Source organism: Camarhynchus parvulus, chromosome 9 (genome assembly GCF_901933205.1).
Source record: "Camarhynchus parvulus chromosome 9, STF_HiC, whole genome shotgun sequence".
Classification (NCBI taxonomy): domain Eukaryota; kingdom Metazoa; phylum Chordata; class Aves; order Passeriformes; family Thraupidae; genus Camarhynchus; species Camarhynchus parvulus.
Genome location: NC_044579.1, coordinates 1,610,099 through 1,625,779, shown reverse-complemented (window position 1 = coordinate 1,625,779; position 15,681 = coordinate 1,610,099). Strand labels below are relative to the sequence as shown.

Below are 15,681 nucleotides of genomic sequence, written 5' to 3'. Positions count from 1 at the left end.
AGAAAAACTGGGAATTGGGGTTTCTTGGAGAAAAACTGGGGACTGGAGAGGTTTGGGCTGAGCTCCGGTGGCTCCACAAAGCCCAGGCTGGGGCTGCCCCGGGCTGTGACAGCTCACGGGATGTTTGTGGCTACACGGGATGTTTGTGGCACACGCGATGTTTGTGGCTCACGGGGTGTTTGTGGCTCACGGGATGTTTGTGGCACACGCGATGTTTGTGGCACACGGGGTGTTTGTGGCACACGGGATGTTTGTGGCACACGGGGTGTTTGTGGCTCACGGGATGTTTGTGGCACACGGGGTGTTTGTGGCACACGGGATGTTTGTGGCTCATGGGATGTTTGTGGCACACACGGGATGTTTGTGGCACACGGGGTGTTTGTGGCACACGATGTTTGTGGCACACAGGATGTTTGTGGCACACACGTGTGGCACACGGGATGTTTGTGGCACACGGGGTGTTTGTGGCACATGGGATGTTTGTGGCACACGGGATGTTTGTGGCACACGGGGTGTTTGTGGCACACACAGGTGTTTGTGGCACACGGGATGTTTGTGGCTCATGGGATGTTTGTGGCACACACGGGATGTTTGTGGCACATGGGATGTTTGTGGCACACGGGATGTTTGTGGCACATGGGATGTTTGTGGCACACGCGGTGTTTGTGGCTCACGGGATGTTTGTGGCATCATCCTCGGCCTGGGGACGCCTGGGAAAGCTGGAAAACCACGGCTCAGCCACGCTTGGGAATTTCCCAGCAGCATCCCAGGGGTGGAGCTGGGGAAACCAAACCCCTCTGAGTTACCCCACCTTCCCCTCCTACCTCCTCTCCTGGCTTTGCTTTCCTTTCCTTATTTATTCCCTGTCCTGGGTGATTATTTACTCCCAACTGTCCTTGTGCCATGAACTTTTCCCACTTCCTTCAGTTTGTTCCAGGCTGGATTTGCGAGTTGTTTACAGGGGATTTCCTTCCCTGGCACTCCCACCTCTGCCCAAACCGACCCCTTCAGCCACTTTTCCAAGGTCTCCCATCCAAAGTTGGTTTATTTTTTGGGTTTCCATCAGTTTTACACGCCCCCTTTGCAGCCCAGCTGGTTCCTGTGAGCCCTGCACACCGAGTTTCCAGGGAATATGGATTTTCCAGAACTCTTTGGTGCCCTGGGGCTCTAGAGGGTGGGATTTGGGGCGAGGGGCAGAACTGAGGGGGCTCCAAATCCGGAATATTTCCAGGAGCTGGGAGCTGAGCCCTTGGACGGCGCCGGGAGCAGCGTTCTGTGTTTGCTCAGGCACTTATGTTTGTTTAGAGAGATCCTTTTCCTTTCTGTTCTGGGCCCTGGGCGGGCTCACAGAAGGGTCCCCCCGAGCCCCCTGCACCCGGAGCTGCTCTGGGCTGGGCACGGGGGAGGGGATGATGCTGATGGATTGGGGCTGGATCAGCTCTTGGAACGAGGGAAATACCCCGAACCCCACATCTGAGCCCCCCCTTTCCAAGGGGCACAAACGCGGGCGCCTTTGGGCGTTCCCAGGCTGGGAGGAGCCGGGGGTGAGGGGTGAGGGGTGTGAGGGGGGTGAGGGGTGTGCGGGGTGTGGGGGGTGAGGGGGGTGAGGGGGGTGAGGGGTGTGAGGGGGTGAGGGGTGTGAGGGGGTGAGGGGGTGAGGGGGGTGAGGGGGGTGGGGGGTGAGGGGGGTGTGGGGGGTGGGGGGTGAGGGGTGTGGGGGGTGAGGGGGGTCAGGGGGGGGAGGGGGGTGAGGGGTGTGAGGGGTGTGCAGGGGTGTGGGGGGTGGGGTGTGAGGGGGGTGGGGGGGGGGATGTGAGGGGTGTGAGGGATGTGAGGGGTTGTGAGGGTGTGAGGGGGCGGGGTGTGAGGGGTGTGAGGGGGGTGAGGGGTGTGAGGGGTGTGAGGGAGTGAGGGGTGTGCAGGGTGTGAGGGTGTGAGGGGTGTGAGGGTGTGAGGGGGTGTGCGGGGGGTGTGGGGGGTGAGGGGTGTGAGGGATGTGAGGGGTGTGAGGGATGTGAGGGGTGTCGGGGGTGAGGGGGTGTGAGGGGGGTGAGGGGTGTGAGGGATGTGTGAGGGGTGTGAGGGGTGTGTGGGGGTGTGCGGGGTGTGAGGGGGGTGAGGGGTGTGAGGGGGGTCAGGGGTGTGCGGGGTGTGAGGGGTGTGAGGGGTGAGGGTGTGAGGGATGTGAGGGGTGTGCTGGGGGTGAGGGGTGTGTGGGGGTGTGGGGGGTGTGAGGGGTGTGCAGGGTGTGAGGGGAGTGAGGGGTGTGAGGGGTGTGCGGGGGGTGTGAGGGGTGTGAGGGGTGTGAGGGGTGTGCGGGGTGTGAGGGGTGTGCAGGGGTGTGAGGGGTGTGAGGGGTGTGCGGGGGTGTGAGGGGGTGAGGGGTGTGGGGGGGTGAGGGGTGTGAGGGGTGTGAGGGGTGTGCGGGGTGTGAGGGGGGTGAGGGGTGTGAGGGGTGTGAGGGTGTGAGGGGTGTGTGGGGGGGTGAGGGGTGTGCAGGGGGGTGAGGATGTGAGGGTGTGTCGGGGGTGTGCGGGGGGTGAGGGGTGTGCGGGGTGTGAGGGGGGTGAGGGATGTGAGGGGAGTGCGGGGGGTGAGGGGTGTGCGGGGCTTTCCTTGTGTGCAGCTCCGGAATTCCCCTCTCCCAGGGCCTGCAGGGCTGGGTGCCCAACACTGCTGGGGCTCCGGGATTTATTCCACTGCCGAGAGGCTCCAGGAGCTTCAAAACGCTTCTGGTTAAGAGGCTTTTATTGCCTTTTTTATTCCCCTTTTCATCCCTTTTTTTTTTTTGGTTAAAAAGATAAAGAAGTCAATACACTGCAGGTTTGAGCTGGTTTTTCCCCTTTCTTTTATTTTTACTTCTCCATTTTTTTCCCTAAGCAGCTCTGCCAGCAGCAGGCAGATCCTGACGTGCCCACGGCCAGGTTGGACATGGCTTGGAGCAACCTGATCCATGGAAATCGTCCCTGCCCGTGGCAGGGGTGACACGAGACGAGCTTTGAGGTCCCTCGCCACCCAAACCTTTACAATATGTGTAACAACACAAACATCTTAACAATTAACACGGAATACGCCCAGAATATGAAAATTTTCTGTTTATTAATGAATTACATCATGAATTTTTACTTGAATTCTGAATTTTTATTTGAATGATGAATTCTTTCACATTATGAATTTTTACCTGTTTATTTATGAATTACATTCATGAATTTATTAACGAATTACGGCTGTGTCCGTACCTACACCGAGGGGGGGGTGTGACGGACACCGAGCGCCCGAGGAGCGACAACGTTGGGGGCGAGTCCGGGGCGTGTCCTGGACGTGTCATGGGCGTGTCCGGGGCGTGTCCGGGGCGTGTCCCGCTGGCCCCGCCCCCCACGCGCGCAGGACGCGGCCGTTCCCGCTCGGCGCCGCCGCTGCGATGTCCGGCCCGGCTCCGGAGCCCGACAGGTGAGCGGGGCTGGGCCGGGCCGGGCTCGCTGCGGTCCCCGGAGCCCCCCGACAGCCCCCGGACTCCCCGCCCGCCCCACGGCTGCGCGTCCTCCCCGCCACCCTGCCCGCTATTGTCGCCTCCCCCTGTCCCCCTGCACCCTCCCGATGTCCCCCTGCACCCTCCCGATGTCCCCCTGCACCCTCTCCGCCCTCCTGATGTCCCCCTTCCCGTCCCCATGTCCCCCCGCGCCCCCAGCCCCGCCCCCCGCATCCTCCCATCCCCCACCCCACCTGCATCCCCGCATCCTCCATCCCCTCCCGACCGCCGTTCCCGGGCACCGGAGGGTCCCTGCCGTGCCCAGCCCGTCCCGGTGGGTGCGGGTGCCCCGGCCCGGCCGTGCACCTGCGGCGGGGCTCGCTCCGAGCCGGGGCCGCGCCGCCGCCGCCGCCGCAGACAAAGCGCGGCTCCCGCTCCGCCCCGGGCTCCCCCCGGGCTCCCTCCGCCTCCCCCGGGCTCCCCCCGGTGCTCCCGGCGCTGCCCCAGCCCCGAGCGCGGCTCGTGTTTATCTGCCCGTGCCTTTATCGCGCTGGGAGCCGCCGTGCCCGTTCGCAGTTCGTGGTTACAGTTATTAGCGCGGTGCCCGCCCGCTCGGTGCGTTGTTGTTTCGGTGTTTTCTCCCTCGTGCCCTCCCCGTTTCTGCGCCGTTTGCCAGCGCGGGAGGAGGGAAATGCAGCTGGAGGGGTTGGAGGGAAGCGATGCCGATTTTAGCAAGCCAGCACTTGGTGGAAGGGTTGAAGGGTTGCACAAACACTGCCTGGCTCGGCTGCCGACCCTGGACAGCATCCAGGCTTCATCCAAGTCCTCCAGATAAATAAATTTACTCTTTTTTTTTTTTTTTTTTCCCTAAGATACAGTTGGGAAGAGCAAACTGTTGTGTAATTTCTTGTGGGGGAAAAGCTTTCCCACTTCTTCCTGCCCTTGACCCAGAAAGTTTTGCAGCCCCTTTGCTGTGCTTTGCCAGGACCCCCCAGCTGAGCTCCTCAGGAATCCTCACTCATTGATTTTCCTGCCTCTGCCATTCCCATCTATTTATTTCTTTTATAATTCTGTGGCTGAGGGCTGCAGTGTGGCCCCCCTGGGGATGCCCACTCATCCCAGGGGCACTCCAGGACCTCCCAGCGTGGCCAAAATCAGCCCCCCGAGCTGAGCAGCTCCCAAAACTCAGCTTCACCACCCCCAGCACATCTGGGATTGCACTGTGACCTTCACAGCTCCAAAAAAAACTGCTGGATGCTGCTTCCCTGCCTGCTCCTGCAGCTGCCCCTGGGCAGGGTGGAGGCTCTGGGAGATTTCCTGGTGCCACCACCGTGCAGCGAGCTGGATGTCACCTGCTGCTTTATGGTGCCCGCACCCAGGGCCATTCCCATCCTCTGGGCAGCTTTTCCTTGCTGGCTCTGCCTGGCAGATGTCGTGGAGCTCCTGGAAAAGGTTTCCAAGCAGGATTTTAATGCGTGGATGATGCAAACAGCAGGTTTTGCCTTTGCAGGGTGGATGGAGGCTGGAGGTTGGTGTGGCTCTGCTGGAGAGCAGAGTTTATCTGGGTCTCCTGCCCGCCTGGAGATTGCTTGGATCGCTCCCAAATCCAACGGGCACTGGCACGGGCTCCTGGTGCTTGGCAGAAAGGGCTGGAAGCAGGAGCTGGTGCCAGTGGGAATTGTGTCCCGGTGTCCCCAGAGGGGCCAGCAGGGAGCCAGGGCAGGGCTGATGCTGCTGGAGGGGGATGGTGTAAGGGTGAATCCAATCCCTCTGGATTCCCAGGGCTGGGAGCTGTGCCAGGGGAGGGAGCTGCCCCTGTGGGAGTGTGGGAAAGGGCTGGCAGAGCTCTCACGTGTGCTGCTTTTGTCTTCCAGCGGGGCTGAGTCCCTCTCCTCCGATGAAAAAGGTACGGGGGCTCTGGGGAAATTGGGAATGGGAATGGAAATGCTAAAACTGGCCTCTAAAAAATAGTTGAAAAGGTACAGGGATTTCTCATTTTTTGGAATGGGAATTCTGAAACTGACCTTAAAAACCACTTGGAAAGGTACAGAGATTTTGGGGAATGCCTATCCATGCAATGGGAATGGGAATTCTGAAACTGGCTTTAAAAACCACTTGGAAAGGTACAGAGATTTTGGGAAGTGCTCATCCTTTGGAATGGGAAGAGGAATTCTGGAATGGCTTTAAAAAACAATTGAGAAAGTACACTGATTTTAGGAAATGCCCATCCTTGGGAATGGGAATTCTCAAACTGGCTTTAAATCCAGTTGGAAAGGTACAGGGATTTTGGGAAATGCCCATCCATGGAATGGGAATTCTGAAACTGGCTTTAAAAACCAGTTGAAAAAGTACAGGGCTTTTGGGAAGTGCCCATCCATGGGAATGGGAATTCTAAAACTGGCTTTAAAAACCAATTGAAAATGTACAGGGATTTTGGGAAGTGCCCATCCTTGGGAATGGGAATTCTCTAACTGGCTTTAAAACCTTGGTGTAAGCCCTTTGTTTGTGGATTCCTTTGGTTTTTATGCTGGGTTTTAAAATGCCTGCTCTTTTGTTATTTATTCACTTCCTCTGAGTGCAGAATTGGCAAGAGAAGAGTTAAATCCCTCTCCAACTCTTCCTCCCTGCCTTTCCCTTGCAGAGGTGACACCCAACGGCGTGGAGGGATCCTCGGGATCGGGATCGGCCGAGGAGCAGCCGGAGGGTGAGCCCACCATGGCTCAGGGATTTGGGATTTCCTCACTCCTGGGGGCTGTGCCTGCTCCTGCATCCCACATTTCCCCTCAGGCACATCCCAAAACACATCCCTGCCTTCCCAGTACTGGTTTCTCCTCAAATGACGTTTGTAGGAATAGTTAATTGGTTGGTGCCTCCACATGAGTCACAACTGGTGGGACGCACTGCTCCCACCAAGGCTGCTGCCACCTGCCTTGGAAAACCACAATTTAACTGGGATGTGCCGTGGGTGGAGCTCCAGAATTATCCCAGGTTGTGTAAAACATGAGAATTCAATATTCTGAGCACCCTTCAGAAGGGCCTGGGTGATCCCAGATCTCCCCTGGTGCTGCATTTGATGCTCTGATGTTTTTCTCCGCCTCAGTAGTTCTTTTTTTTCTGTTCCATTATCTAACCTGCTGCCTGGCCTGATGGATCTAAACCTCTGGGTGGATCCTGGACTCACATTCCACCTGTGCCTGTTTTTAAGGAGAAGCCAGTTCTGAAGACAGCTCCAGCAGCAGCTCAGAAGAGGAGTCAGGTGAGCAGGACATTGTGATTTATTTACCTGTAATCCCTTTTTAAAAACTGATGTTCAGTTTAAACCAGCTGCTTCTCCTGGGTATAATCTCACAGTTATTAGGGAATGCTAGCTCTGATTGCATTCCCAATAAAATTTTTGGGAGCCAATGATTTTCTGTCAATGATCAAAGGGCAGCAGCTCGGAAGAGGAGTCAGGTGAGCAGAACATTATGATTTATTTTTCTGTTTCCTTTTTAAAAACTGATGTTCAGTTTAAACCAGCTGCTTCTCCTGGGTATAATCTCACAGTTATTATGGAATGCTAGCTCTGATTGCTTCCCCATTAATTTATTTGGGATGCAGTGGTTTCCTATCACTGATCAAAGGGCAGCAGCTCGTGCTGCTTTCACCTCACAGACACAGCACCCCAGACACAATACCCACGGATATTTTTACACCACAGCAGTTTTCCAAACACCAAGAGGCCATAAATTTCCTCAGAAGTTGGCAACAGAACTGGCCAAACAGGATGGGCAGGAAAATAATGAAAGGAAGTGTTTGCTGTGGTGGGTTTGTGCTTCCATGGGATTTGCTGCCAGCAGTTGTGCTGGTTTTATGTAACACTGATAATTTAACAATCCCAGTGGTTTTCCTGGTCAGGTGCAGAGGAGTGGGATGGAGAGGGCTGGGTGAGGGTGGTTTGTTGTGCCTGTTTTCCCCTGCTCAGCAGCAGGCAGGCAGGAAGGATTCCAGGCTGGCCCAGCCTGCAGCTCCATCTCTTTGGGAAAAGGAGCTGCTGGAGAGCATCCCTAGGAAATGAGGGGTGGAAATGAGGAGCTCCCAGAGCTGGGAGTGTTCCTGGGGCTGTTCCAGCCCTGCTGGGCTGGGGCACACAGCCAGGGCTGGCTGCTGCCTTCCTGCCTCTCCCAGCCCATGATTATCCCAGGGGGGATTGGGGTTCCAGGATAGCCTGGGACAGCCTCCAGGATCCCTTTGGCCTGGCAGGGAGCTGGGATGGGGAAGCAGCTGATCCTGGCAGCTCTGCCACTCCCCTGCTCCCAGGTCAGCCCTCAGGACACAGCCTTTGGCCTGAGGTCTCAGCTCTGCTGGAATTCCATCCTGCTGGGTTCAGCCAGGAGAATCCAGGCGCTTTCAGATCATTCTGGGGACAAACACCCTGCAGACAGTGTGGTGGTTTTTTGGGAAAGCTGTTCCCAGTTTCCATGCTCGGGGCTGAACTTTGTCCTTGGCACAACAAGGCTCATCCCAGGATAAATCTTTGTTTAACCCCTGTGAAAATTCCCAGGAGTTTGGGCAGTTTAGGAGCTTTTGGCAAATTTGTATCCTGATGTTCAGCTCACCCCCAGGCTGTGCAAAGCCTGCCAGGACTCTCAGGAATGGTGAATTTAAGGTGAATTTAGGCAAATGGAATTGTGGGGTTGTCCTGGGTGAATGTGGGAGCAGAAACCCCCTGGATATTGAGATATTTACTCCAAACTCCTTTTTCCCTAGATGAAGAGCAGGAGGAGAAGGAATCCCCACCTTACTGCAATGAGTCAGGTAGGAACAGATCTCCTGAGGGCTTTTTTTTTAATTCCTGGCTGTTTAATTCCTTGGCTTTTCATGAGCTCATCTTCCTCTTTTCCCACTAGGAGGGAGCTGCTTGGCACCCTGTGAGCACTGCAGGAATGAAAATGTAGGTTTGTGTGGAAAGAAACACCCACTTACTTTGCATGAGATCGTTTGCAAACTGTAATTCCACTCTCTCCTCACCTTTTTAAAGATAATTTTTTTAAAAATCTATTTCCAGGACCAGAAGGAGCAAGTGACCCCCAGGAGACTCGCTGGAGGACAATTCATGTATGAATTTTTTTAATGTCATGAGTTTGAGTTTACATTGTTCTCATCAAGGTGCTTCAGTCTTTGGTTGAAGTGGGCAAACGCTCATTTGCTGCACAAATGCATTTGGATCTATGCTGGGGGGTGCACCCAAATCCCTAAAAATCACAGTTTAGAGCCTGTGCTGCCTCCAGATCCTGGTCCAAGACAGCTCCTGGGAGGGTTTTCAGGATGCTGCCTCGTCCTGCTGCAGTAATGAGCAGGGGCCCATTTTTATGTGCTTATTTCAGCCTGGCTGCACCGGAGGCATCTTGCCCTGCTTCACCCTCCCCTTTAGCCCTGCACTTTCCCTGGGATGCAGTGCTGTCCCCACTCTGTGTGCCCTGGTGGGGGTCCCTGTGGGATGTCCCTGCAGGATGTGTCTACTGGGTGTGGGGGTGTTATCCACAGGAAACACTGGACATGACTCTGTGCCCTTTGCATGACAGCAGCTCCTGGCACGGGAAGTTTTATGCAAAACTCTCCTTTTGCATGGTCTGGGTGAGCCCTGAGCTGTTTTTAACAGCCCCAAACCAGCCTGGAGCACGCTGTGGGCTGGGATAAAGCAGGAGGGAGTCCCTGGGGCAGCCCCTGGCTGAGCTGTGGTGTGTTGCAGACATCCTTTTTATGAAAAATCCTTTCTTTAGGATTTTTCCTCCTGAGAAGCTGAGGCCTCAGAAACAGAATGTAGACAATTATTATCTGCTGCTGTGAATGCAACAGGTGGATCTGTGATTGGTCTCCTGTGGATGTTTGGATCTGGTGACCAGTCACAGCAAAGCTGGCTCTGGCTCTCTGTCCGAGCCAGCTGCCTTTGTTAGCATTCTTTTCATTTCCATTCTTAGCTTAGCCTTCTGAGGAAACCTTCCCTTCTTTTTCTTTTTAGTATATATATATCATAAAATAATAAATCAAGCCTTCTGGACACAGAGTCAACATTCTCATCTCTTCCCTCATCCAAGAACCTTTGTGACCACTGTCACACTGGTGTCTCCTGCAGGGTGCAGCTGGAGGCCGAGGGCTCCTACCAGTGCAGCAGCACGGGGCTGATCTTCGAGGTGACGGGCAGGGCCAGGATCACCTACAGCCTGCTCTCCTGGAGCAAGTACGCGCAGCTGGTGCAGCCGCCCTGGATCGTGGGCGGGCCCCTGTTCGACGTGCGCTGCTCGGCGCCCGGCGCGCTGCGCTGCATCCAGTTCCCGCACTGCCTCTGCCTCGGCGGTGAGTGGGGCTGCTCGGGGGGCAGCACTTGTTAGAGTAATAATTCTGTTATTCTGTTATCAGCTGGCTGTCCCCAGCTGAGCCCTGGCTGTCCCCAGCTGATCCCAGGGTGTCCCCAGCTGATCCCAGGGTGTCCCCAGCTGATCCTGGCTGTCCCCAGCTGATCCTGGCCATCCCCAGCTGATCCTGGCCATCCCCAGCTGATCCTGGCTGTCCCCAGCTGATCCTGGCTGTCCCCAGCTGAGCCTGGCTATCCCCAGCTGACCCTGGCTGTCCCCAGCTGATCCCAGGGTGTCCCCAGCTGATCCTGGCTGTCCCCAGCTGAGCCTGGCCATCCCCAGCTGATCCCAGGCTGTCCCCAGCTGATCCCAGAGCTGTCCCTGGCTGGTCCTGGTTGTCCCCAGCTGATCCCAGGCTGTCCCCCGCTGATCCTGGCTGTCCCCAGCTGATCCCAGGGCTGTCCCCAGCTGATCCCAGGCTGTCCCCAGCTGATCCCAGAGCTGTCCCTGGCTGGTCCTGGTTGTCCCCCTGAGCGTGTCCCCGCTGATCCGGATGTCCCCAGCTGATCCCAGGGCTGTCCCTGGCTGGTCCTGGCTGTCCCCCGCTGATCCCGGCTGTCCCCAGCTGATCCCAGGGATGTCCCCAGCTGATCCCAGGCTGTCCCCCGCTGATCCCGGCTGTCCCCAGCTGATCCCAGGGATGTCCCCAGCTGATCCCGGCTGTCCCCAGCTGATCCCGGCTGTCCCCACAGGTCAGGGGGCTGCCGTGGCATTCAAGGTGCTGCACATCAAGGGCGGTGGCGTGGCCATCGAGCCCTCGGCCGAGTTCTCGGCGTCGCACGTCAAGTGGGTGGTGAGCTCCCTGTCCCCCGTGGGACCCCTGATCCACAGCCAGGAGCCCCTGCAGTACCACGGGGCTGTCATCCTCTACAAGGCCATCGACGAGCACCCCTCCCTGTCCTTCTGGGTCTACCTGGCCACCAACAACGACTCCTTCATCAAGGTACGGCCCCGACTGGGAGCTGCCCCTGGGCAGGGTGGGTGGGTGGGTGGGTGAGGAGTCCTGGTTCTGTGGTTTGGGTGGAAGAGAGCTTGAATTCCATCTCATCCCACCCCTGGATGAGCAGGGACACCTCCCACTGTCCCAGGTGTTCCAACCCCAATGTCCAACCTGGCCTTGGGCACTGCCAGGGATCCAGGGGCAGCCTCAGCTTCCCTACTAATTCAATCCCAGCCCCTTCCCACCCTCACAGGGACAATTCCATCCCAATATCCCATCTAAACCTTCAGTCTTTGAATTTGAAGCCATTTTTCTGTCGCTGCATCCCTTGTACATTGTCTCTCTCTGAGCTTTTCTATTTCCATTCTTCATCCGAGTCACTTCTCCCAGGTAACAAGCGGAAACAGCCTCAAGTTGTGCCAGAGGAGGTTTAGATTGGATATTAGGGAAAATTCCCTCAGGAAAAGGGTGGCCAAGCACTGGAACAGGCTGCCTGGGGCAGTGCTGGAGTTCCCAGTGAAAATTTGGGGATTTGGGAAAGCAGCTGACAATGGATTCATCCACGTGCCACCAACTCTGCTGGCAAGAAAATGACCTCTGAGGAGAGCAGAGAAAAGAGAGGCCATGGGATTAACCCTGGATAGAATTCCAGCTCTAGAAAATTCCTTGCCTTGCCCTACAGTGGGTTACAATTAGGAAATTGGGTTTGTGGGATCATTCAGGAGCTCTGGCAGCAGCAGGACTTTAATTCATCCTATTACAGTGAGGACAGGGACAAAACCCTTCCTTTTACTCAGCTTGCAAACTCTCTTACCCAATTTCACCCCTGTGGCAGAAGAGCTGGAGAGGTTTGGTGTTGCTTTTTGAGGGTGGTGGTTATTTCACAGCTGTCTGGGATGTTTTTGGAGCAGATCAGGGCTGTTCTGTAAAGCTGGGGCCAGAGAACAGCCCGAGGAGCCACCTGAGCACAGGTTTTAGATGTTAATTCCTTTACTGAAATGAGTAACATTGAAATATTAAGCTTGAAATGGTGTTTTTAAATTTTAGGATATCTCAAAGGCTGTAAAACACTCGAAAAGGAAATTTGTTCAAATTGAAAAGCCCCCTGTATGCCAAAAATTACTGCAGGAAGGAAAGAAGTACAGACTGATCTGTGAGCCAGAGGCTGAAATAACTCCTGAGGTGGGTCCCTTGCACAACCCTCACTTCCAGCTTCCCTGGAAATGGGCCACAAAGAGGAACCATTTGCCTCTTGGAGCCCTAAAATTTTGGGATGAAATCCTGGTGCTAAAGTCAACAGCAAAACTCTGGGGAAATTGGAGTTTGGTTTGGATCTCTCCCAACAGCCAGTTGCCTTCTCTTTCGTTTATTTTAGGTAAATATTTACGTTTATTTTCTGTTTCTGTTGTGTAGGAGATTGAGTTTGTTGATGGGTCGCTGCTGAAGCTGAAGAGTTACTTTGAGGTGTATTTGGAGAAGCCTGATGACTTCACCTTGTCCCTGGTGGAGCAGGACTCGGATGAGACCGTCTGGAAAGCCAAGCTGAGAGAGAGTGAGTCCTTGGCAGTGGGGACTGGGCTGGGCTGGGAGAGCCTCAGAGCCCACCCAGTGCCACCCCGGGCCACTTCCACTGTCCCAGCTGCTCCAGCCCCAGTGTCCAGCCTGGCCTTGGGCACTGCCAGGGATCCAGGGGCAGCCACAGCTGTGCCAGGGCCTGCCCACCCTCCCAGCCAGGAATTCCTTCCCAAATCCCATCCATCCCTGCCTTCTGGCATTGGGAGCCATTCCCTGTGTCCTGTCCCTCCATCCCCTGTCAGTTGTCTCTCTCCATCTTTCCTGCAGCTCCTCCAGGCACTGGAAAGCCCCAGTGAGGTCACCTCAAAGCTTCTCCTGTCCAACAATCCCAGCTCTCCCAGCAGAGCTGCTCCATCCCTCTGCTCATGGAATGGTTTCATTTGGAACTTAAAGACCATTGAGTTCCAACCCTCCTGCATATCACTCCATATATCATCCGTAGGATTGTAGAATATAATAAAAAATTGCATATTACTGCATTAGAACTGCAATCTCTCTCACCTGTTTGGGCCTGCTGCAGCACGTGGAATAAGAGGGGAAAAATGTCCCTCTGTCAAACCTGAGGGGCTGGAATCCCCCCTTTGTGGGTTCCAGCTTTGTGCCTGGGAATTCTTGGAGCTGGGGCCCAGCACTGGGAATTCCTCAGTGACATTTCCCTGCTCTGCCCTTCGCAGGGGATTGGATCCATTATGAGCAGAACAAGAACGAGCAGAAGAGGAGCACAGGCAGTGAGTGATGGCCCTGCAGGGTGGGAGCCCTGGGGACAGCAGGGACAGCAGGGACAGCAGTGACAGCCCCTCTGCTCCCTCCCCAGGTGTGAAGAGGAGGAAGCCAGCCCTCAGCATCCTGGAGGAAGAGGGGCTCCACAGCAAAAAGCAAAAAACTGGCGGCACTGCAGGTGGGAAAGGCTGGGAAAGGACCTGGTTGGGATTTGGTGTCCTGGGATTGGAGCTGAGCTCAGTCTTCAAAGGTTTTTCCCTGTGGGATGAGCAGCTGGAAAGGTGTCTGGTGGGAAAGGGGCTGGGGTGATGGTGGCACTGGCTGGACATGAGCCAGGCCTGGCCAAAGAGGTCCTGGGGCTGTGATTGTCCCCTGTGCTGGGGCTCCCCCAGCCCTGGGGCACTTTTGGGTTCCTCACAAGGACCTGGAGGGGCTGGAGCGTGTCCAGGGAAGGGAATGGGGTTGGGAAAGGGGCGGAGAATCCTGAGGGAGCTGGGAAGGGGCTGAGCCTGGAGAAAAGGGGGATCAGGGGGGCCCTTGTGGCTCTGCACAGCTCCTGCCAGGAGGGCACAGCCGGGGGGATTTGGGATCTGATCCCAGGGAACAGGGACAGGAGCAGAGGAACGGCCTCAGGCTGGGCCAGGGCAGGCTCAGGGTGGACTCTGGGGAAAATCCAATGTTTTTCAGATGAAATGGGAGCAAAAAGCTTGACAGACCAACAGCTGCTGGTGATTGCCAAGCTGCTGGACCGGCACTGGAGGGAGATGGCCATCGAGTGCCTCCAGATGGAGAGAAGACATCGGACATCGCCAGGAGGACCTACCATGAGTGCGGGTGAAGGAAATCGAGTGAGCATCCGGGCCCATGGAGGCCGCAGAGGAGCGGGGAAAACCACCTGACCATGCAGAAGGTACTGCTGGATGACTGACGAAGTGTTGGGAAGAGAACGGGAGCAGGGCCAGGGCACTGCAGAGGCTCTGCAGAGGAGCCTGGGGGAAAAAGAACCACCTACGAGATCCTGCAGGCACTGCAAGGTATCAGCTCCTGGGGAATGAACCCATCCTGACCCAGCTGGGGTTGGGAATCCCATCAGGGAATTCCATCAGGGAATTTACCAAATCACCACTGCAGGGTTTGTTCTGGAGGTCAAAATTGTCTCCTTTCCACTTCCAGCAGTGACTTCATTCCTTGTGGTGTTTTTGTCCTTCAGGGATGGGGACAAAATGAATATTTTTGCCCCAGGTGTGGAGAGCGCTCCCAGCATGACCTGGGTGTCCAGAGCAGTTCTTGGGATTTCCTGGAAGTCCTAAGAGGAGCTCTTCGGGTCTTTACTTCAGGAATGGTTAATTAATTGTTAATTAACACCTTCCCTGATGGAGGACTTGGTGGTTCCATGATTAATTCTCCCTGGAAAGAACCTGGCTGGAAAAGGTGGAGAGCTCTCCCTCTCAGACTCTGTGCCACAGCCTTGTGCTGCCTCAGGACAGGGCGTTTAATACGTTTATTTTTCAACTTAAACATTTTTAAATCCAGTTTCTCTCAGTTTGAGTCCTGCAGGAGCTTCCAGAGATCCCCCAGTCCAAGTGTGTCTTTCCTTTCCCTCAGGTTTCCTGGCCCAGAGCTGAGCCAGCTGGAAGGAGGAGGAAGAGGAGGAGGAGGTGGGAGCTTCCCAGTCCAACCATTCTGCTCCCCTGGGATCCTGCTGGGGCTCAGGAATGTTCCTGGTGGGAAATCCAGGCAGGATCCTCCAGAGAAACGTGAATGGAGTTTGGTGTGGGCAGGAGCCACTTCCAAGGCTGTCAGGAGAGGTGGATCCCAGAATTCTGGGCTTCACCCCCGGGCAAAGCCGCTCCAGGAGGGCACAAGCACTGGGAGAAGCCACTTGATCTTTTTCATCACCTGGAAAAGATTTTTATTTCCTTCAGGGAAAAACAGGGAGAAGAATTCCCCTGGAACCTTTCATCCCCTTCCAAAGCCACTGGACTGCCAGAATCGTGAGGTGCATTGGATTTCTCATGGATCAGGGAAGAATAATCTGAAACTTGTACCAAATTCCTTGGCATAATCACTGTATATATGGAATTACTGTACAGATCCTGTGCATCCAGTCCTTGTTAAGCTGTGGTTCTGCTTCCTGAGATTCCCAAAGATGGGAACACCACTGTGAACTCCAGGCAGCTCGGAATTTCCCCATGGAATTTCTTCTCCCCTCTTTTCTGTATAGCTTGTCTCCGTTTTTTACGTTTTGTAATTCCTTTTTTGTATGAGAAACTTTTTATACTTATTTTTATTTTTTTTTACTTGATTTATTCGAACTTGGATAGAATTTAGGTTCTTAAAAATGTGAGGAGCTGAAATCCCTGTGCTGCAGGATTGGAAAAGAATTGGGAAAAATGGAATTTGCAGAAGAGAGAAGTGACCAGATCCAGGACTGTCTTGTTTTTAAGGCTGTGGGTAGACTTGGGATCATCTTCCTCTGTGTATGTTTGGGAAAGGAAAACATACTTTTGAAAACTAAGGATTAAACAGGAAAATTTTCCATTATTTCCATCTGAATTTTGATTTTTGTTTTAGTTGGATGA

At 55.0% G+C, this 15,681-nt stretch overlaps 1 protein-coding gene across 1 annotated transcript; it reads left to right on the top strand.

The window, feature by feature from the left end:
* The first annotated feature begins 3,362 nt into the window (after nt 1-3,362).
* CARD8 (caspase recruitment domain family member 8) lies at nt 3,363-13,998 on the top strand. The gene is made up of 14 exons (XM_030954633.1): nt 3,363-3,450; nt 5,344-5,375; nt 6,111-6,173; nt 6,675-6,725; nt 8,219-8,266; nt 8,359-8,402; nt 8,517-8,566; nt 9,585-9,805; nt 10,557-10,807; nt 11,852-11,986; nt 12,218-12,356; nt 13,054-13,107; nt 13,194-13,277; nt 13,787-13,998. The coding sequence occupies exons 1-14, from the start codon at nt 3,422-3,424 to the stop codon at nt 13,996-13,998; spliced, it is 1,413 nt and encodes a 470-aa protein (XP_030810493.1). The 5' UTR covers nt 3,363-3,421.
* Nucleotides 13,999-15,681: the final 1,683 nt, after the last annotated feature.

Excerpts from the sequence above, each read along its gene's own strand:
- CARD8 (XM_030954633.1), top strand. The coding sequence starts at position 3,422 with ATGTCCGGCCCGGCTCCGGAGCCCGACAG. Across the intron at positions 6,174-6,674 it reads GGCCGAGGAGCAGCCGGAGG|GAGAAGCCAGTTCTGAAGAC; the intron begins GTGAGCCCACCA and ends CCTGTTTTTAAG. Across the intron at positions 8,403-8,516 it reads AGCACTGCAGGAATGAAAAT|GACCAGAAGGAGCAAGTGAC; the intron begins GTAGGTTTGTGT and ends ATCTATTTCCAG.